The sequence below is a fragment of the Saccoglossus kowalevskii genome, chromosome 6, assembly GCF_978046115.1.
Source record: "Saccoglossus kowalevskii chromosome 6, keSacKowa6.1, whole genome shotgun sequence".
NCBI classification, from domain to species: domain Eukaryota; kingdom Metazoa; phylum Hemichordata; class Enteropneusta; family Harrimaniidae; genus Saccoglossus; species Saccoglossus kowalevskii.
Window position 1 is genome coordinate 35,556,097 of NC_140646.1, and position 24,125 is coordinate 35,580,221.

Below are 24,125 nucleotides of genomic sequence, written 5' to 3' on the forward strand. Positions count from 1 at the left end.
ACGTGATAATTTAAAGTTCATCGTTGAGGTCATCTATAGATAAGATTAACCAGTCGTAGGCGGGCGCACTTCAATTTTTCTATTTTCCATGTTCAAATTAAATTGTTATTTGTATTAAATATTGCAGAATTTCGACCATGACGACCACCACGATAGACCCGTATATAAAAGCTCAATAAAGTATAATCTGTTCAGGAAACAATTTCGCAATTGTCCGAAGAAAACGAAAGAAGGTAGTGGGTACGCCACAAGAGGACGTGATTACAGTTAAAAGACGTTTGTTGGCTTGCTGGTTCCCGCCATAAGAGTTCGCGAGGGACACCGGGAACCAGCATATTAAGGTAGAAGCCTACTCATAAATTAAAAAAACACAGAATTTATTCATTTTGCAACAAACTGTACTCCAAGACAATATAGGGATATTGACTTAAAAAAAGTTGGGAGTCACCAGCCTTATTTTCGAGATATTGATAGTTTTATTTAAGTGGAAAGTCGCCATTTTGGCACAATCATAATGCTTTTACCATAGGTTCCTTTGGCAGAGATATTATGCAATATCTCAAAATCTAGCCTGGTGACATAGGCTGAAAAAATCATATATTGTTAATGATTGAGTACTTTTTGTTGTTCTGAATTTTTTTAAAAATCTGGGTTTTAAAAAGTGTCAAAAATGCAATTTTTCTTTAACATTGTGTTCTATGGAATTGTTCTAAAAATAGCGATTTTCAAGAAATATTAGGACACGTTTCTCAAAAAACTTAGCTGTAACACACAAAATAATGCTAAGCTATTTCATTGTACCATGGGACATTAGCTTCATGGTTGTACATAATAAACTAATGAACATTGTCATGCGATTTATGACCAATTTTGTCAAAAATTGTGAGTAGGCTTCTACCTTAAGGTAGAAGCCTACTCATAAATTTGTAGAAAATTAGTCATGAATGGCACCCATGGACCTATCCCTGTGTGTTACAGTGGCTTTTTAAAAACAATTCAATAGAACACAATTATTGCATTTTTCGACACTTTTAAAAACCCAGATTTTTGAAATAATTCTGGACAACAAACAGTACCCCATCAATCACAATATTAAAAATGTTCCGGCCTATGTCACTAGGCTACAATTTGAGATAAATATCTCTGTCATAGGAATCTATGGTAAAAGCGTTATACTAGTAATACTGACAAGATGGCCATTATCCACTAAAATACAACCATCAATTCTCGAAAATTAGGTTGGTGACCACCAACTTTTTAAAAGTCAATATCCATATATTGCCCTGGAGTACAATTTATTGAAAAATGAAATTATGGGTATTTCCATTTATTAATATGAGTTGGCTTCTACCTTAAAGGGTATCGTACAGTGAGAGTTCAAAATCCGGGTATCGTACAACAAGCAACTAAACAGCAAAATGTCATCGAACTCATTTCAGGTCACGAAGACTCCCAAGAACGTAATCAAATGTTTCTGTTCATATTGTTATGATAGCGACTTCACTTTCGCACTTTCCAATCACTCGCCGTTATACTTTTGTTTAGAATCAACAATTGGCATCTTTTGAGTAGAGATTATATACACACATTTCAGTAGTGTCAACTTTGCAAGGCTTTAACCGTGAGACACATCCCTGGTAATCAAGTGATCGTGCCAACGACTGCAGCGATCGCATATTTACTCTGCCACGCCTTAGAGTGTGTAACCTTTGTAAGAGGGAGAAGCAGGAGAGAACTGTACAGCGAGGGGTTACCTCCCCTGACTGTTTGGGTGAATAAAGCTGGTAAATGTTACCAGCCAAGCGAGACGAAGTTCCCGATCCCCGAACACGAAGCTAGTGTTCATAACAATATACATGTATACACAAAATTGAATGTATAGAAGTTAGTGAAAAGTAAAGGAAATTTGCAATGTTTCACCCACGGCTTTCACGCACGGGTTTCATCACACTTTCATCAGCGACGTGTGACTTCTGATACATTTCTATTAAACAATCTTAAATATGGAGAATATAGGGTAACAAGTGTTTTGTTTTAGCTTGATTAGTTGGTAAGCAATACTGTTCAATGTATAGCAATATAATATTCTTGCGATGACAGTAATTATAAATTCGGCATCACATATAAGGTTCCATTACTAATAACAATGAATTTCAATATTCATTGCGGAGTTGCATCCAGTACGTACGCTTCTAGATTTTTCTAGTGGTTACCCTATCATGTTATTACGGTCGATGAACTAAGGTGTCTTTTGGTATGCGTTTCTTGCATTTGCTTAAATTATAATCAACCTTCGTTCGTCGACCATGATAACACGACTGAGGCGACAGCTATATCGAAAGAAAGATACAGAAGTTAGTACTAGAGATATTTATACAAGTTCGTTCGATCAATCATCAATTGTAAATTAATAATGTGTTCCTCTCTTTTAAAAATGTGCCTTTAAGATATCTGCCAAGATTTCTCAGTTTACATATATTACGGGATTTATGAACCAGGGATAGGTTAACGTAAAATGCATCAATATATTTCGATAGAAAGATCAAGGAGTTGGAAGCCAAAACCAGGGAAAATGAGGAAGAGGCGCTTTGGCTTGCTAGATACTCAAGAGCTTTCAACCTTAGGTTTGGTGGATTCCAGATACAGCAGGGCGAGAACTGCATGGAAATAATTGCGGATTTATTAAAGGAGAAGTTGGGGTTCGAGAGCGCAGCCGCCATGATCGAAAATGCACATCGAGTTGGGATAAATGGTCGCCGGAGCGGTGCGAGGCCTGCACCTCATATAATCGTCAAATTCATGAGGAGACCGGACCGCATCGCTGTTCTACGAAAAGCCAAAAGTTTATTAAAGCAAGGTGAAATATTTGCAACTGAAGATTATACGCAAGCTGATTACAAAAGGAAATGTGAGCTGCGTCCAGTCATGCAGAAAGCGTTTGAACAAGGTAAACGTCCACGTTTTGCCAACGGTAGACTTTTCATTGATGGGAAATTATTTAAGGACTGAAGATAATTCGGCTGACAGGCAGTGTCCCAGATTTGGATGATTTAATGAACGCAGTAGGCTATTTTCGTTTGTCGTGGTGTACGGGGCAGTAGGAAACTTTCGAACGAACTGTTGTTTCTGTACTGTTATTTTGAACTGTTGAACGGAAATATGGTTGGTGAATGGTGAGTTTTGAACTTTTGAACAGTAATGTTATTTTTGATATATGTTAACCTGAACTTGTAGAGTTATGCGCTTTGAGTGTTTTTTTTTTTTTTTTTTTTTTTTTTTTTTTTTTTTTTTTTAGAAAAGCGTTTGTTTCAATTAAAGTTGTTTGGGAGCTCGCGGGGCGGGTGTTTTTTCATGATGCAATCCATTGGCTTTATTCAGATGTGGATGCATCCGATATGGGGAAATTTGGGAGTTTTTGTGGCCCACCTTTTACAGGCAAGTTTTTGGCCGGGGGGGGGGGGCAGATTCCTTTGTTTTGTTTTTTGTTGGTTTTTTATGAGAAAAGAGTCAAATTTTATTGTAAGTGTTGTACCAGGGAGTATGTTACAATTCAACTGCCATGTTCTCTGAACTTAAAATTTTAGTACACATACATGTAACTATGTAAATTGACTCAATAAAAATGTTTTAAATACAAAAAAAAAAATGCATCAATATCTATGCATCACAAGTCACTATAAATAGAACATACCAGTCGGAAATGAACAAGTTCATATTTCACATACATTTTCAATTTGGTATGGGTATGTTATTCCTAGGGCCGGTCTGTATATTACAATTATTTGCCGAGATTCTAAATTTTACTTGCAAGTAGTCCTCCAATGCAGGTCCTTTTGTGAACGAGGCATACGTTTCAAGTTGCCCGAACCGTATCCCCGACTAAGTTTGTATATCAATGGCAATACCACTTTTGATAAATATTAAAATGAACAGTTTTATTTTCAGATTTAGTGTCAACGTCTTGTTGAACCCAAATGTCCCTAAACCATGACTTTGTAGCAATTGTTTGACATTTCTGGCCCGAACTGTACGTTTGCATGGCTACCATATTGCGTTGAAATACGTAGAATTTGTATGCTAATCTTTCAGTTTTCATATCCAAAATTTTCACCCATTATTTATTTACCCAAAATATATATCAAATTACAGCGAAACAATTGTAGCATTACTACAGAGATTTAGGGTAGAGAAAGGTAGCATTTTAATGTGTACTGCCTCAATATGATTAGATTCATGAAATATCTTAGAAACAAAGTAAAATAAGACGAAATTCTAAGAGTTTAAAGGACATGGACAGTGAAGGGTACAACATTTATACTTCTTTTCAGGTTAAATAGAACCTTATTAGCATGTGGATTCAATGTCAAGAACATCCTAAGTAATTTTGTAATGGAGTTACTGGTATAAATTGATTATTACATGTCTAATTCTCTTAGTGCTTTAACCTATCCCTTCTGAAAACGAAGATGGTATTTAGGTTTCATTTGCTACAATATTCATGCAGCAGATTTAACAGAGGTTAATTTTGAAAGAGCTTACAAGTGTGAGGTCCCATGCTTGGCATATAAAAAAGGAATAATTTTCAGAATTTCAATTCTATCCCGAGAAAAAATAGTTCTATTAACCAGAGATTCACCAAATAAATACTATAATACTTAGAACTAATCGTGTTGAGAATAAATATGTTGTCAGAAGTAGAACACGACTTACTGAATCCTGCTTGCTATTATTATAATAATTGAACATAAAGTCTAGTGTCAAAAATATTACAATTACAAAATGCTAAAAATTACGGGAAGAAAGGGAATGCCTCGATAATTGCACACTTTGTCTATATCTCCTTTTTTTTTTTTTTATAGATTTGAGTTATTACCCCATGTGCCCACTCTTTGGGAAAATTAACAGAATCAAATCTTACACATTTCTTTCACAATAAAGGGACACTCATTAAAAATAACAGGCGTGATTCCACCAAGGAGCTGCCTTGTATTTAAACTACCGACCACCGTTTTGGTTCTCCCATCCAAATTGTCTAAATCATTATTGGGGGTTATCACAAGTACCAAATCACAAGTAGAAATCAGAGAATAATTAGTAAGCTAATATGCACACACATGTCACATCAGATTGGAATTACTAAATTTTAAGATACTATAAGACATATAGAAATCAGAGAATAATTAGTAAGCTAATATGCACACACACATGTCACATCAGATTGGAATTACTAAATTTTAAGATACTATAAGACATATAGAAATCAGAGAATAATTAGTAAGCTAATATGCACACACACATGTCACATCAGATTGGAATTACTAAATTTTAAGATACTATAAGACATATAGAAATCAGAGAATAATTAGTAAGCTAATATGCACACATGTCACATCAGATTGGAATTACTAAATTGTAAGATACTATAAGACATATAGAAATCAGAGAATAATTAGTAAGCTAATATGCACACACATGTCACATCAGATTGGAATTACTAAATTGTAAGATACTATAAGACATATAGAAATCAGAGAATAATTAGTAAGCTAATATGCACACACACATGTCACATCAGATTGGAATTACTAAATTTTAAGATACTATAAGACATATAGAAATCAGAGAATAATTAGTAAGCTAATATGCACACATGTCACATCAGATTGGAATTACTAAATTGTAAGATACTATAAGACATATAGAAATCAGAGAATAATTAGTAAGCTAATATGCACACACATGTCACATCAGATTGGAATTACTAAATTGTAAGATACTATAAGACATATAGAAATCAGAGAATAATTAGTAAGCTAATATGCACACACACGTCACATCAGATTGGAATTACTAAATTCTAAGATACTATAAGACATATAGAAATAAGAGAATAATTAGTAAGCTAATATGCACACACGTCACATCACATTGGAATTACTAAATTGTAAGATACTATAAGACATATAGAAACAAGTCATTGTCAATGACACGTCCCCGTTCCGTTCATATTTGAGTGACATATACATTCAAAGCAGATCATGACCGAAATGCACCTGCATATGTACAACACATTGTGCTAAATCTGAACAAAATCCATCCATGCATGACTGAGATCCGGTTCTGGAATTGTGAAAATATGTGATTTTGATGCATTTTCGGCCTTAAAATGGCCATCATTCCGCTATTGTTAAGCAGATCATGAAACAAATGCACATATCTATTTGTGACATGATGTACCATGTGTGTGTGAAGTTTGAACTTGATCAATCCAGACATGTCTTGGATACGGATCCAGAACTGAATTCTTTAACAAAATGGCCGCCAGTCGGCCATTTCGAACTTGATCCGAAAAAAAAAAAAGACGTGCATCAAGGTCCTATTATGTTTAATGGTCCAAATTTGAACAAAATCCATCCATGCATAACTGAGATACGGGTCCGGAATGGTGAAAATGTGCGATTTCAATGCATTTTCGGCCTTAAAGCGGCCCCCATTTGGCTATCGTTAATGAGATCATGAAACAAATGCACATACATATTTGTGACATGATGTACCTTGTGTGTGTGAAGTTTGAACTTGATCAATCCAGACATGTCTCGGATACGGATCCAGAACTGAATTCTTTAAAACAAAATGGCCGCCAGTCGGCTATTTCGAACTTGATCCGAAAAAAAAATGACGTGCATCAAGGTCCTATTATGTTTAATGTATGTATCAAATTTGAATGAAATCCGTCCATGCATAACTGAGATCCGGGTCCGGAATGGTGAAAATGTGCGATTTCAATGCATTTTCGGCCTTAAAGCGGCCGCCATTTGGCTATCGTTAATGAGATCATGAAACAAATGCACATACATATTTGTGACATGATGTACCTTGTGTGTGTGAAGTTTGAACTCTATCAATCCAAGCATGTCTCAGATACGGATCCAGAACTGAATTCTTTAAAACAAAATGGCCACCAGTCAGCCATTTCGAACCCGATCCAAAAAAAAAAATGACGTGCATCAAGGTCCTATTATGTTTAATGTATGTACCAAATTTGAACAAAATCCGTCCATGCATAACTGAGATCCGGGTCCGGAATGGTGAAAATGTGCAATTTTGATGCATTTTCGGCCTTAAAATGGCCGCTATTCGGCTATCGTTAATGAGATCATGAAACAAATGCACATACATATTTGTGACATGATGTACCTTGTGTGTGTGAAGTTTGAACTTGATCAATCCAGACATGTCTCGGATACGGATCCAGAACTGAATTCTTTAAAACAAAATGGCCGCCAGTCGGCTATTTCGAACTTGATCCGAAAAAAAAAATGACGTGCATCAAGGTCCTATTATGTTTAATGTATGTACCAAATTTTAATGAAATCCGTCCATGCATAACTGAGATCCGGGTCCGGAATGGTGAAAATGTGCGATTTCAATGCATTTTCGGCCTTAAAGCGGCCGCCATTTGGCTATCGTTAATGAGATCATGAAACAAATGCACATACATATTTGTGACATGATGTACCTTGTGTGTGTGAAGTTTGAACTCGATCAATCCAAGCATGTCTCAGATACGGATCCAGAACTGAATTCTTTAAAACAAAATGGCCGCCAGTCGGCCATTTTGAACCCGATCCACAAAAAAAATGACGTGCATCAAGGTCCTATTATGTTTAATGTATGTACCAAATTTGAACGAAATCCGTCCATGCATAACTGAGATCCGGGTCCGGAATGGTGAAAATGTGCGATTTTGATGCATTTTCGGCCTTAAAATGGCCGCTATTCGGCTATCGTTAATCGGATCATGAAAAAAATGCATGTGCATATGTCCCATATAATGTGTGATGTATGAGTGAAGTTTGAACTTAATCGGTCCATGCATGTTCGAGATACAGGTGATCACGGACGCACGGACGGACGGACGGACGGACGCACACAGGGCAAAACATAAGTCCCCGTTTTCGGACTGCGTCCGAACGGGGACTAATCAGTGAATAATTAGTAAGCTAATATGCACACACACGTCACATCACAGTGGAATTACTAAATTGTAAGATACTATAAGACATATAGAAATAAGAAAATAAGAAAATATCGAGATTAGTTTTGGGTTGAAATGTTTGCCTATCAATTGCATAAATTAGGCAACTAAGGCAACATATTCAATGAAAGTTGGTAGTTTGTATCAATTCATTCATGTATTATTTAATCTAATTGCAAAGGACAAGAACATGGACAAGAATGTAATAATTATGTTATGTTACTGATAGTATTATGATGAATTCAATATTTACTACAAGGCATTGTTGATCCCTACATGTGCAATCTTGAATACATCTTTGTACACTGTCTGCGACAGACAATTCAATATACCCAGTACATTGTCAGTTAGACTAATCTTAAATTTTCATTTAATTTTAAGTATTCCATATTTCTCTTTTTCCATTGACAATTAGATTAAATAAAACATGAATGAATGGATACAAACTACCAAGTTTCATTGAGTCTGTTGCCTTAGTTGTCTAATTTATGCAAAAGTGTCAACTCAAAACTCATCTTGATCTGTGCATTGTCCCATACTATCTACATACCAAGTTTTGTTAAATCTTTTTAAGTTATATCATTGATATATCAGTGAAACAGACATACACACAGACAGGATAACTGACAAGACTACCATCATATGCTTTACACATACACAGGAGTCATAAAAAAATGCGACCAGTGATTTTAAAACAATAGGCTTTTATTTAAGAAATTCCAATAAAATTCCTTAAAATACCCATTGAACATACAAAGATTTAAAAGAAAATAGCTGTACATATATAAGACATTATTTACTTGTTTTTATGATCCAGTAGTACAACATTTAAATGGATTGAAATCATATTATAAAAATGAATGTATGTATTCATGAATGTATCATAACATTTAAAATTAAAAGAATTTGTAAATATAATAGATTCAAGACACCTGTATACACCTGACAAACTTTTAACAAATTCTGCTAACAGTGTATCCTTAATTAATTAATTCCAGATTTTTTTCTTTGGCAGTTGAAGCACTATAACTGGCCCTTGACTCATCTTAGGGTTGTCAAGGTAAATAGATAATGTCCCATTGACCAGATCAAAGATAGCTGTGTGTGAGAAAAGCAAAAAAAAGAAATGGTCAATCTTAACTGCATCCCTATCAATACACTCACAATATCAGCTCTCTCCTGTTAAAAGTATTTGTATATCATTTAAAAATTGGATGTCAACAAAGCTTTCATGTATAACCTTAGAAAAAATAAAAAATAGAAAAAAGCTACCAGTTAATATTTGAGCGGCTATAATCTTCTTTCATGTTAAAATCTGTTTTTTTTTTTTTCACATACAACTGCTCCAAAAATGTTTAGCCTAGCTTAGGGTGATTTCTGTTTATATTTTCATATGGTAGCCCCATGTGCTAGATACAACTGTGACTCTTTACTTGATTGATTATTTTGTGAATGCCAGCCGCCAGTATTAATTGTACAGAATTTACGCTGGTTACTTAGATACAGCTTTTTAGACTTTATTTACTCACCTGTACTTACAGTGGCTGCACCATCTTTTTTTTTACCATTCCTGAAAATAGGGTAGTCTGGGTCTGCAGTGTCACCAAGAATATTATATATCCCTGTTAAGTCAGCAGGCACTGCTAACTTAGCTGCTCTAGCACTTCTGTGCTGTGTACTTGTATCATTAAACTGGGATATATTGAAGTGTTTGTACCTGTAATAGACAATGTACTAGGTATATTGAATTGTTCATACTTGAAACAGACACTGGGGTATAATGTGTCTATATGTGTAACAGATAATGTACTGGAATATAATGAAGTGTACATACTTGTAACAGATAATGTACTGAGGTATAATGTATTGCCTAAGCATGTAATATATAATGTACTGGGATATAATGAATTGTAACGTACAATATACTGAGGTACAACAAAGTGAACATACTTGTAACAAATAATGTACTAGGGTATAATAAAGTGTACATACTTCCATTCAGTAGACAAGTGAAGTACCGTATGCCAATATGCAAACCATCTAATTAATATGCATGTCCCAATAACTTTCGCGTCATAGTACATGTGCAACAATTTTGATTTAAAAGATGATGTATGGACAAACAGACAGACAGCACACATCGTATGCACAGAACTAAAATTAATAATTACATATTGAAATGATAGCAATGTCCATCGGCTTTATTGTTGGCCAATGGAACTGTAGCATTGCTGTACTGCTTCATTCCAGGTCCAACTTCAACGTTATACAACATCTGATCAGCAAGCGGTGTAGTGGCATCTACAAAGTTCAAACTGAAAAGACAAACACATATTAAAAACTATGTGACACAGTATTTATGGATAGATATTGATCATTTGTAACTCATTCACATTTTCCTCACCTCACAGTGCATATGGGACAAAACCAGACAATAATAAATATATTACTAAACCTAAATATTACCCATCATAAAACCAACAAGTAAACTATAACAATTGTTTTTAGTCTTCTTAAATACAATGAGGCAAATCAATAGACATAGCACAACTATTACAACCTTGTTTACTGAGAATCTAGTTATTGTAAGTAAGGATCATAATCCAGGACAGATACAAACTAATGATGCAGTTGTTGCATGGTAAGATCTTTTCTTTGCACAGCAGAAAATCAATTAAAGTAATATATCTTTACTAGATTCTACTTGAAAAATACTGGCTAAAGTTTTGGTAGGAAATGACTAAAAGTGAACAAGAATATAAAATACATAACCATTTCATGTTTCTCAATTATTACTACATATACTGTATTAATCTCAAAGTCCCTTATAGAATAATATAACATGAATTGTATATACCGGATTCTACCGTAAATTCGCCCATCCGGAAAATCGCCCTGGGCGGTTTCACGGCTGGTGGGCCCTTATTTGGGGTTCAAATATTTTTAGGAGGGCTTATATTTTCATTGAAAAATCCACCTACGCCGATTTTCAATGCCGGCAGTTGGACCACCCAAAACGAAAGAAGCTATTGCAGAAGCTAATCTAAAATTTTATACATTTTTTTCTTGCTGGATAAAAAAGTAGATCGCGCATCTTTCTAAAAAAAATCACATTAATGAACCTTGTGCGCCAAATACAATTATTTGGTTTAATTTTATAAGTAACGAAAGTATATTCTAAAAGAAGTTTCAAATGCAAACGAACCCTACTGCATTGCAAATTGTAGCAAATGATCGCTTAATTTAACATTGTTTACAGCGATAACAGCTCATTGTCGAAACGAAGCTAACCCATTCACGCTAGTCTGTAGGAGTCACAATAAACATCAATACTCTTGAATAGGCGTCAATGACTACGACGAAACTTTTAGGCATCAGAAAAGATTAAAATAACACCTTAAAAAACTGCCGAAAAATCGCCCTGGGCGGTTTCTTGGTCCCAATTTATTTTTTTAAAAACCCGAACTGCCGTTTAACGGCCCTGGGCGAATTTACGGCAGAATCCGGTAAATATATCTAAGCACAAGATGCAAAGTAGCTAGCATTTTTGGTTGGAAAAAATATTTGTTGATTTTTCTGAGGCAAAAATGATTTATATGACATAATGAAAATAACACTTATCTAATTGACAGATCTTGAAGAGCTTATTACTAACATATGGTTTTCATGATCAGCAGTATAAAGCGGTTTTTTACTTCTTACGTCCAGCAAATTTTTTATTTTAGCCAAATTTTATCAAAACTCATATCTTTAAAATGATACTGGCTAGTTACACCAAAATTGTTACCACAAAAAGAACATAACTTTGGGTGAAATTTCACCGAAATAAAACTAGGCCCATACCACAAATGAGATTTGATAAAAACTGTTTGAGTTATTGTAACCACAAGAAAACCACCAACAGCAAAGTGGACAGATATTTTCTTTTCGTTTATTACTGTAATGTACAATGATGACAAAGTACAAATGTCAACAAAAAATACTTGCTAAACAACTTATAAAATTATTTTAGGTGACATTCACCCTACTTAAATGTACTTTAAAAAGACGTTTTCTTCTAAAATTATACTTGTTGACTTCAAGAATTAAAAATGGTGTATGTACAATGTAGTTAAAATGAGATAACATACATAACAAGATACCATGTGAAGTATCTACCAGAGAAGACCTCTTCTTTTTAACAAGTTATTTTATTTATTTTCTAAAATGATTTACCTGAATCCAGAAGCTGAACCATACTTATCTAGAAAACTGAAAACATCACTGACTGACCTACAGCCTAGTAGCATTCGGTTAGCAATATAACGAGCTGTAATTAAAAAACAATTAGTTGTTATAAATACACATTTATGAATACTGTGATTCTCCATGAGAAATACCGCAAAGTATGAACAAAGGAGTTTGGTAATTATATTGTTTATCAAAGACTGACTAGCATGGTTGACGTAATTCTGTACTTGAGTGATAATATATTGTCAAAAAAACAATTTATATGGTTTGCACCACCAAGTGTTTTAATTTATATAAAGTATATAAATGAGATTGAACACATTTATCAGATGTTTATCATCACTAATCATAGTTTCATATGAGAAAGTACTCCTTGAATATTAGATTGATTCACAAACTGTTTCCACTTTGTTTTTCCTGATTTAGGCATGGGCCAGTGTATAGTCAAGTTTACATCCCGAGTATATAGCGAACATAAGATTTAACAAGCACTGACAATCCCATTCTGTATTTAACACCAAATTCCATCACTAGCAGTGATACAGAGTGTGGGTGATGCAATCAGTTATTTCTGGCAATGTACTGAAATTGGCTGAGCATACTAGTATTTGGTTGAATTGTGCAACCAGCATCCTGTATGTAGGATCATTGTACTTAATTCATGCAAGCCATCTCAGAGAGAATACTTATGTGCAAACTTTCAACTGAGTCAGGCAGTATATCTGCAAGGAATTAGCATGGACATGAACAAAAATAAAATGGCTAGCTGTCAAACATTTTCATTTGTTTTTTTTAAAAAAATACGACTTGCATCTGTAACACAATATACATGGTCTTGATACAAGTTCTGTGAGTTAAAGCGAGGGTTGTCACCTGTGCACATGCAGGAAGTTGAGTCCCAAGCAACGATAACAACACACGCTAAAAACGCAAAGGCTCATGGGTAAATGATTGTTTGTAAACAATGATACGCTATGCCCATCTGGCGTATGCGCAGGTGACGACTCCCCTGATGAAACACAAATTCATCCGGAATGGGAACTAAAAACAAATTTGTGCCTAGAAAAATTCACTAACACTGGGTTCAGTTATGACATGGGGCATTGTTTTAAGAAAAATTCACTAACACTGGGTTCAGTTACGACATGGGCATTGTTTTTAGAAAAATTCACTAACACTGGGTTCAGTTATTACATGGGGCATTGTTTTAAGAAAAATTCACTAACACTGGGTTCAGTTATGACATGGGGCATTGTTTTAAGAAAAATTCACTAACACTGGGTTCAGTTATGACATGGGGCATTGTTTTAAGAAAAATTCACTAACACTGGGTTCAGTTATGACATGGGGCATTGTTTTAAGAAAAATTCACTAACACTGGGTTCAGTTATGACATGGGGCATTGTTTTAAGACAAATTCACTAACACTGGGTTCAGTTATGACATGGGGCATTGTTTTAAGAAAAATTAACTAGAATTATACCTATGTTATCAGTCTCAACCTTTTTTGGAAACACAGCATTCATGGTAAACAACATTCCATCTGCATTGAATGCAAAGGCATTTCCTGGAACTGAACCTGGATATGTATATGCTGTGAACCTCTCCGTTGGATACTTTCCTGTTGGATCTATGATGTAGGCGTCTGTTATATATGCGTATTTGCCGATAATTGGATCAGTGTCTTCATTGTGAGCTTGGATAGTCTAAACAATTAAACATCAATTGAACAAAACAGACTGTTAATCTTTAAAAATCTTTGGCCTTTCTCGCCCAAATTTGTCTGCACTTTTTTAATTCAATTATTTCAACAATTTTGAAGCCAACAGACAAAATTTGAGCCAATTTTCAGTTTTTACTCTAAAAATTGGCTATTTTTGTCCCAATCTTTTGAAAGAAAGTGCAGACTATAAACATGACTATTTTGTGAATTTGTGATGAAAAGAAAGAACTGGTGATGAAAAGGTTAACATCAAATGCTATTGGAAATGGTGAAGATAACCATTGATTGTTTGTTTGTTTGTTGGTTAATTCCATTCATAGTTCAGGTATTCTAATTAAGCTGAATAAAGTCTCCAAATGATCACAGTGTGATATAACACTTTGGAAGAAAACAAAACAAAACATTGTACCCATGGAAACAAGCAGTTTTTAAATCTCTAGGTAAAGCTCATTCACTATACATGTGCATACAATTTTGAATGAAAGAAATTAATATCATTTTGGACAATTTATTCCATCAACCGTTTTCCAAACCTATATTCAGTAATGCAGTAACAGTAACTGTAATTCAGTATGATGAGATTTATTTTCAATCAATAAATGGTATTTTATTCGTCTAAAATATAATAATTTAGACAGATCTGACTTACCCATTGTCTTTGTGTCTTTTGATCAACATAGTTTAGTGCAATGTCAGTGCATTCAGGGTCAAACTGTTTTCTTAGCAGCAACTGAATTTCACTTTTGATATGCAACAAAAACACCTTGAAAACAAGCCATAAACTTCTAACATTAAAACATTAGAGCATGTCAGGTATTTTGCTACCATGTGTACACTATTGAAATCATTAGGAGCTACCTCAAATGCATGCCACACTTTCATCTAATGATAAACATCCAACGGTAAAATCTATAGTGGCATTCACGTTATAGATTTTGGCACGTGACCAAGTTGGCACGAGACGTGTGTGTGAACAGTCAGGCCGAGTCAACACATGCCGAAAAAAACACGATCTAGGTCCTGATACAATGTAGATGCTCGAGATTTTCTGCCTGAACGCTCAAACCGAAATCGTGTTCTCAGTGGTGAAATTAAGAGAACATGATGACAGAGCAGAGGCAAGGGCAGCTATAAATGGTTGAATGCTGTAGTAATGTATGAAATAAATTCAAACAGTCGTCAGCAATGCATATTCATGTACTGCAGCAACCATTTTTTTTTCTTGCAATGCTATATCAACGTGGAAATATTGATATGTTGAGAGGTGTCTGAATGTTGACATGTTGAGACGTGTGGGAATGTTGACATGTTGAGGTATGGGAATGTTGACATGTTGAGAGGTGTCTGAATGTTGACATGTTGAGAGGTGTCTGAATGTTGACATGTTGAGAGGTGTCGGAATGTTGACGTGTTGAGGTGTCGGAATGTTGACATGTTGTAAGGTGTCGAAATGTTGACATGTTGAGAGGTGTCGAAATGTTGACATGTTGAGGTGTCGGAATGTTGACATGTTGAGAGGTGTCGGAATGTTGACATGTTGAGAGGTGTCGGAATGTTGACATGTTGAGAGGTGTCTGAATGTTGACATGTTGAAAGGTGTCTGAATGTTGACATGTTGAGCATAATATTAAATTTTGATGCATTTGTTTTTTTTTAGATTTGACTCAAAATTGCTGACTGGTGGGTATTTTAACAAATGCTGTTCCAGACATACAACTATATGATAATATACATGTATTACTGTGAACCAACAGATATCAAGGGTAATGTCAAAACCAAACATTATTAGATGATGACAGACAATTTTCCTTCCATATATACAGCTAAAAAACACTTATAATTATATTGTATTAATCTGCTAATTTAAGTCAATCTATTCACCTTGTAAAATGGTAATTCAGCACCATCTGCAAGACCCTGTATCTCGTCCACAATCTGTGGAAATGTTGCATTGGCAACATTCAACAAGTCATCATACGCCTTACGTCCTTTTCGCATGTGGTAGTACGGTATCAGCACATCATTCAGAATGGAAAACTCATTACAGAAATTCTGGATTCTGTCTTTGAAACTTGCACCCTTCAGAGGAAAATTGTAAAAATTATTCTATTAAACCTGCCATATATTTTCATTGTTGATGTATGAAGTCACAGTCCCACAGAGGGACTATAATGAAGTATAGATAAAAAACAGGCACTGATATAATATTTTGCTAACATGACTTGGTGCAATATAACCCTGTAAAGTATAACACCCCTAACACACTGTGACAATAAGTACTTGGTGCAATATAACCCTGTAAAGTATAACACCCCTAACACTGTGACATTATGTACTTGCTAACACGACTTGGTGGAATATAACCCTGTAAAGTACAACACCCCTAACACTGTGACATTATGTACTTGCTAACACGACTTGGTGCAATATAACCCTGTAAAGTACAACACTCCTAACACTGTGACATTATGTACTTGTTAACACGACTTGGTGCAATATAACCCTGTAAAGTACAACACTCCTAACACTGTGACATTATGTACTTGCTAACACGACTTGGTGCAATATAACCCTGTAAAGTACAACACTCCTAACACTGTGACATTATGTACTTGCTAACACGACTTGGTGCAATATAACCCTGTAAAGTACAACACTCCTAACACTGTGACATTATGTACTTGCTAACACGACTTGGTGCAATATAACCCTGTAAAGTACAACACCCCTAACACTGTGACATTATGTACTTGCTAACACGACTTGGTGCAATATAACCCTGTAAAGTACAACACTCCTAACACTGTGACATTATGTACTTGTTAACACGACTTGGTGCAATATAACCGTGTAGAGTACAACACTCCTAACTGTGACATTATGTACTTGCTAACACGACTTGGTGCAATATAACCCTGTAAAGTACAACACCCCTAACACTGTGACATTATGTACTTGCTAACACGACTTGGTGCAATATAACCCTGTAAAGTACAACACCCCTAACACTGTGACATTATGTACTTGCTAACACGACTTGGTGCAATATAACCCTGTAAAGTACAACACCCCTAACACTGTGACATTATGTACTTGCTAACACGACTTGGTGCAATATAACCCTGTAAAGTACAACACCCCTAACACTGTGACATTATGTACTTGTTAACATGACATGGTGCAATATAACCGTGTAGAGTACAACACTCCTAACACTGTGACATTATGTACTTGTTAACATGACATGGTGCAATATAACCCTGTAAAGTACAACACCCCTAACACTGTGACATTATGTACTTGTTAACATGACATGGTGCAATATAACCCTGTAAAGTACAACACTCCTAACACTGTGACATTATGTACTTGCTAACACAACTTGGTGCAATATAACTCTGTAAAGTACAACACCCCTAACACTGTGACATTATGTACTTGCTAACACAACTTGGTGCAATATAACCCTGTAAAGTACAACACTCCTAACACTGTGACATTATGTACTTGTTAACACGACTTGGTGCAATATAACTCTGTAAAGTACAACACCCCTAACACTGTGACATTATGTACTTGCTAACACAACTTGGTGCAATATAACCCTGTAAAGTACAACACTCCTAACACTGTGACATTATGTACTTGTTAACACGACTTGGTGCAATATAACCCTGTAAAGTACAACACTCCTAACACTGTGACATTATGTACTTGTTAACACGACTTGGTGCAATATAACTCTGTAAAGTACAACACCCCTAACACTGTGACATTATGTACTTGCTAACACAACTTGGTGCAATATAACCCTGTAAAGTACAACACTCCTAACACTGTGACATTATGTACTTGCTAACACGACTTGGTGCAATATAACCCTGTAAAGTACAACACTCCTAACACTGTGACATTATGTACTTGCTAACACAACTTGGTGCAATATAACCCTGTAAAGTACAACACTCCTAACACTGTGACATTATGTACTTGCTAACACGACTTGGTGCAATATAACCCTGTAAAGTACAACACCCCTAACACTGTGACATTATGTACTTGCTAACACGACTTGGTGCAATATAACCCTGTAAAGTACAACACCCCTAACACTGTGACATTATGTACTTGCTAACACGACTTGGTGCAATATAACGCTGTAAAGTACAACACTCCTAACACTGTGACATTATGTACTTGCTAACACGACTTGGTGCAATATAACCCTGTAAAGTACAACACTCCTAACACTGTGACATTATGTACTTGTTAACACGACTTGGTGCAATATAACTCTGTAAAGTACAACACCCCTAACACTGTGACATTATGTACTTGCTAACACAACTTGGTGCAATATAACCCTGTAAAGTACAACACTCCTAACACTGTGACATTATGTACTTGTTAACACAACTTGGTGCAATATAACCCTGTAAAGTACAACACTCCTAACACTGTGACATTATGTACTTGTTAACACGACTTGGTGCAATATAACTCTGTAAAGTACAACACCCCTAACACTGTGACATTATGTACTTGTGAACACAACTTGGTGCAATATAACCCTGTAAAGTACAACACTCCTAACACTGTGACATTATGTACTTGCTAACACGACTTGGTGCAATATAACCCTGTAAAGTACAACACTCCTAACACTGTGACATTATGTACTTGTTAACATGACATGGTGCAATATAACCGTGTAGATTACAACACTCCTAACACTGTGACATTATGTACTTGTTAACATGACATGGTGCAATATAACCCTGTAAAGTACAACACTCCTAACACTGTGACATTATGTACTTGTTAACACGACTTGGTGCAATATAACTCTGTAAAGTACAACACCCCTAACACTGTGACATTATGTACTTGTGAACACAACTTGGTGCAATATAACCCTGTAAAGTACAACACTCCTAACACTGTGACATTATGTACTTGCTAACACGACTTGGTGCAATATAACCCTGTAAAGTACAACACTCCTAACACTGTGACATTATGTACTTGTTAACATGACATGGTGCAATATAACCGTGTAGATTACAACACTCCTAACACTGTGACATTATGTACTTGTTAACATGACATGGTGCAATATAACCCTGTAAAGTACAACACTCCTAACACTGTGACATTATGTACTTGCTAACACAACTTGGTGCAATATAACTCTGTAAAGTACAACACCCCTAACACTGTGACATTATGTACTTGCTAACACAACTTGGTGCAATATAACCCTGTAAAGTACAATACTCCTAACACTGTGACATTATGTACTTGTTAACACGACTTGGTGCAATATAACTCTGTAAAGTACAACACCCCTAACACTGTGACATTATGTACTTGCTAACACAACTTGGTGCAATATAACCCTGTAAAGTACAACACTCCTAACACTGTGACATTATGTACTTGTTAACACAACTTGGTGCAATATAACCCTGTAAAGTACAACACTCCTAACACTGTGACATTACATGTATGTACTTGTTAACACGACTTGGTGCAATATAACTCTGTAAAGTACAACACCCCTAACACTGTGACATTATGTACTTGCGAACACAACTTGGTGCAATATAACCCTGTAAAGTACAACACTCCTAACACTGTGACATTATGTACTTGCTAACACGACTTGGTGCAATATAGCCCTGTAAAGTACAACACTCCTAACACTGTGACATTATGTACTTGCTAACACAACTTGGTGCAATATAACCCTGTAAAGTACAACACCCCTAACACTGTGACATTATGTACTTGTTATATGCACAATAGTCAAGTGGTAAATGTCTATATCATTTGATTGTCTTGTAGTTTACCAAATGAATGCAATAACATAGTTCCTATTCGTATTATAAATGTTACATATTGTACGACTACCAAGGGGGTATCCATATTATAGACCAATGCAAAAGGCCATTATTAAGGACATCGCTGTGCTTCCGTGACATTCATGTGTTTATTATTTATTCTGACACTCAAAATACAACAAACTTGGTACAAACTGCAGCTATTTTTATAAAGCTTTATGTTTGCACTTCATTTAATTACATTGAATTATCATTTTTGCTGTGTTGCAACTAGAACAGTGTATTAAGAGTCATCCACATATTTTAAAATGGGACCTCTAATTGTGAGCTAACAGTATACATCAGAATTAAACAAATCTCCTGCTGAAAGCCTTCACAGACAAAGTTAAAAATGTACGCATACTCCCTTGACTTACCACATCATGTCCAACTTCATAGTGAGTTCCTTTCGTAATTATGAGTGGTATACTTAGAGACCATGCTTGCCAGACACACAGAGTAAGTATAATCAGGATGTTCATTATACTTACAATCATACTATCACCTACAGAGTAACATGATTTGTACCGGTAGTTAGGAAGTTAAACTATGCAGAGCTTCTGCGTGATTGGTATAAAGAAATCAGAATAGACAGCATTTATTAGAGAAGTGACTACACCATAACATTGTATATTTTAATTGTATTGTATATTTTATTTCATCATAAAGTAAATACAATAGGGTACTAGTACTTGCTAAATACATAATGCTTTGTCATTATGGTGTGGAACATGATAAATAGCTCAAAAAGAGCTAATGAAACATCATGTCCCTGCCCTAATTATGAACTAGTCAAATTATCAGTAAAGTAAAGTGGTTCAGTTCAGTAATGTTTTATGAACAACATTTTGGAAAGAGTTCCTTAAAGCGAGTGAGTCGTCACCTGCGCATGCGCCAAATGGCCATAGCGTGTCATTGTTTACAAACAAGCGTCTACCCATGAGCCTTTGCATTTTTAGCTTGTGTTGTTATCGTCGCTTGGGACTCAATTCTCCCGCGTGCGCAGATGACGATCCTCCCGCTTTAAGATTCCCTCTCACCCGCTCCAAATAACTGTAAGTGACCTGAAGAGGGATATATACACTTGAATGGGGGAGAAGTACTGGAGAGACTTGGTAAGGGGGTTATACACTGCCCCTCACAGTTGGCATGCTTGAGAGTACGCCCCCTATTCTATGAACGGAGCTTCTAAAATGCAGCAACACCCAACACCACCGATAACAGTCAATTACATGGAAATTATTTTAACAAATAAAAATATACCTGGACCAGAAAACGCCCATCTTATCACGAGTTGTATCCGGGATGTAACGAGCTTGTGAGTAGTCACGAGATTTTTAAAAGCGCAACCATAACCTTTAACCTTATCTAGCTCCCACAACGGTAGAAATATTTTAACCAGCCACTCTACGTGCATTGGCACTCGACCTACCACCACCGTGGAGGTAAAAATCCATGCCACCACAAACGAGATATACGTTTTACTCGTACAATGGTACATACAAAAGAGCTAATAAATAATATAAAATCAAATTAAATTTAAAAAAAGCATTTATAAGAAATTGCATAGGAAAAAATACTACTTGATATTCGTCTCTATAATCACTCACTTAGATTTGAAATGAGGCGTCATACTCATAGGCGGATTTAGAGAGGGCCGAGCCCCCCCCCCCCCCCCCCATTTTTAACAACCAACAGGGCTTCGCGAACCAGTTGAGCAAGGCTAACCGAGTCGTGACCTCGATGTGGTTTGTAACCAGTCTTATGATTGGTTGTTGACAAATGCTGAACAGGCCACGCCTCCAACTGTGCTGTGCGTTCGGGCAAACCGTTAATTATTCGTAAATGGAGTCAATTTGTGTAGTTTTCTTGATTTATTCTGCAGATATTGGTAAAATATAGGTAAGGCTTTGGCGAAATTTGAAAGAGCAACTAATATTCTTCAACCTGGTATTTTTTATAGATTTAATTTTTCATTCTGTTCGTCTGTTTTTTCCAGTTTAAAAAATATGAGCTGGCTGCAGCCTTCATCCCTTGTCTATTTCTTACACTAGATACCAGCCGATACCCCCCCCCCCCCGCACGCGCTCATAGGGAGTGCGTATAGTTGATCATAGTTCCTGGGCTCCCTGTGGTCTTATCTGAAACAAATCAGATAGAAAATAAACAACATTTCGTGATGTATTGCCCTGTTATGTGCAACATTCTATTCAAAGAAGCCATATAGACCAATTCAACTCTCTCAATACCAATACCAGCTAACTATCGATGATCTCACCAATTTTTATATCTTCTTGTCTTTTATTTTGCATTTGTTGTTTTGTTATTTGTTGTTTTGCTTTTTTAGCTTATCTATTCTTTTTTAAGTGAATAAACAAATAAATATTAATTGCGCCATGAAATCATGGGATCCCACTGTTTGTGTTGTTTTTACACAATTCGTGTCTTTTTCTTATCATTTTTCTTTCTTTTAGTCAAGTCCATGGAAAGGTATAGCAAAAGACGATATGGAACCATATGCTTTTATGGCGGTATGCCTTTTTTCTTTTGCCGTCAAACCAAAGAGGAAATTTTCGTCTGCCCGCAGTCGTTGATTACAAAAAAGTCTGTACACTCATCAACATCATCACATCCAAACAAAAGTGACCACGGTACACGATTAAAATAGGAGCTTGAAATCGACTTTTCGGAATTTGTATTTAACCCTGTCCGACTTAAGAGGGCGCTTCTTGTAAAGGGCGCTTATATACTTGTAGTTCACATACAATTGCCTTGTACATCGAATTATCAATTGGTTCTACCATAAGGGTTTTGGATTTACACATCTCATGGTCAAAATGACACGTAACAGAAAATCAAATCGATTTGGTGATTATTGCAAGTGAGTTCTTTAACGCACTGAGAAAAAACATGTTTAAAAATAAAACTGTTCAGAAATGACTCATATCAAATTGTAGTTCGTGAGGTTGGTTCAGTTACACATTCTGGCAACTAGCACCAATAATAGGACAAGAGCAGTATCATTTGGTCCCTTACAATTGAAAACTAAATCTTAAAGGGACTTACCAAATTAATTGATATCTCCATTAGGTTATGATATGAACGTTAGCGTTGTGTTCGGGGATCAGGAAACTTCGTCTCGCTTGGCTGATGTCACTTACGAGGTGCACTTACACGTAGAGGTACCAGATTCGAACCAAATGAATACACATAAGTTCATTACAGAGGTAACCCCTCGCTGCACCGTTCTCTTGTTCTCCCCTCTTACATAAGTTTACAAACTCAATATTAAAAGTAAAATTTCTAAGGCGTGGCAGAGTAACCATGCGAACAGTCAATCGCTGCAGTCGTTGGTACGATCACGATTACCAGGGATGTGTCTCACAGAGTCTTACAGAGTTGCCACTACTGAATACAATAGGTAAACAATCTATTTATAACATTCCTGTAATATATGTTTATATATCCACCCTAAACATGCAAGTTGTCGATTCTAAACAATAGTCTAACAGCGTGGGATTGGAATGTGCGAACGTGAAGTCGCTATCATAACATTATCGCCGGGATAATATATACTTGACAAGAATATTTTCTGTTTGTTGAGTTGGATTCCCACCCACTCTATCTCTTCGATATATCAAATAGTTGCTCACATCAAATAATTCATTATCATAAATTTCTTTGTTTAGCCATGATGTATATCAAAAGAATGACATCAAAATAATTGTCCGAGAAAGCAACATATAGATCTTAAAGTTGGTTGTCAATCCTTGAGCCTTTTGATAAAAAAATATTTTCCCTTGTATTGTCACGGGATGGGTTGGAATACTCTTTAATAACTCCCGTGTTTGGGTGAACGTCACCATCGTCACATATAATAACACATTATTGTGTCTTAGTTGCGATAGAAGCTAACAGAAACACTTACTTACAGAAAATATTACATGCTTATTGATTTGGACCCATACCACTAAGTTGTGAGTTTTTCATTATATCTTTTTTGAATAAAACAAACTAAGTATCTGGAAATGCAAAAATGGTCATTTAGAATTATATTCATTTGATTCCGTGTAAAAGCATTATTTCGTGAAACATGAATGTTAACCGTATGAATTAACTAACAATTCGTGACAAACGTGTACTCATCTCATAACTAAATATGATAATTCATATACGGGTACCGAACTAGGTACTAGTAGTATATTAGTATCTCTCAATAGCGCCGCCAACGTCCAGTTTGACAAATTATTCA

The 24,125-nt window shown here is 35.7% G+C and overlaps 1 protein-coding gene across 1 annotated transcript; it reads right to left on the minus strand.

The window, feature by feature from the left end:
* Positions 1-8,722: 8,722 nt before the first annotated feature.
* On the minus strand, positions 8,723-21,219 carry LOC100368512 (beta-alanyl-dopamine/carcinine hydrolase-like). Its single transcript, XM_002731325.4, has 9 exons — positions 21,137-21,219; positions 20,251-20,378; positions 15,873-16,070; positions 14,641-14,754; positions 13,752-13,974; positions 12,254-12,347; positions 10,210-10,353; positions 9,568-9,755; positions 8,723-9,136 (listed from the first exon to the last, which is right to left on the minus strand). The coding sequence occupies exons 2-9, from the start codon at positions 20,368-20,370 to the stop codon at positions 9,027-9,029; spliced, it is 1,191 nt and encodes a 396-aa protein (XP_002731371.2). The 5' UTR covers positions 20,371-20,378; positions 21,137-21,219; the 3' UTR covers positions 8,723-9,026.
* Between the last annotated feature and the right edge of the window lie 2,906 nt (positions 21,220-24,125).

Excerpts from the sequence above, each read along its gene's own strand:
- LOC100368512 (XM_002731325.4), bottom strand. The coding sequence starts at position 20,370 with ATGATTGTAAGTATAATGAACATCCTGATTATACTTACTCTGTGTGTC. Across the intron at positions 16,071-20,250 it reads ATGAAGTTGGACATGATGTG|GGTGCAAGTTTCAAAGACAG; the intron begins GTAAGTCAAGGG and ends TTTCCTCTGAAG. Across the intron at positions 12,348-13,751 it reads GGTTGAGACTGATAACATAG|CTCGTTATATTGCTAACCGA; the intron begins GTATAATTCTAG and ends TTTTAATTACAG.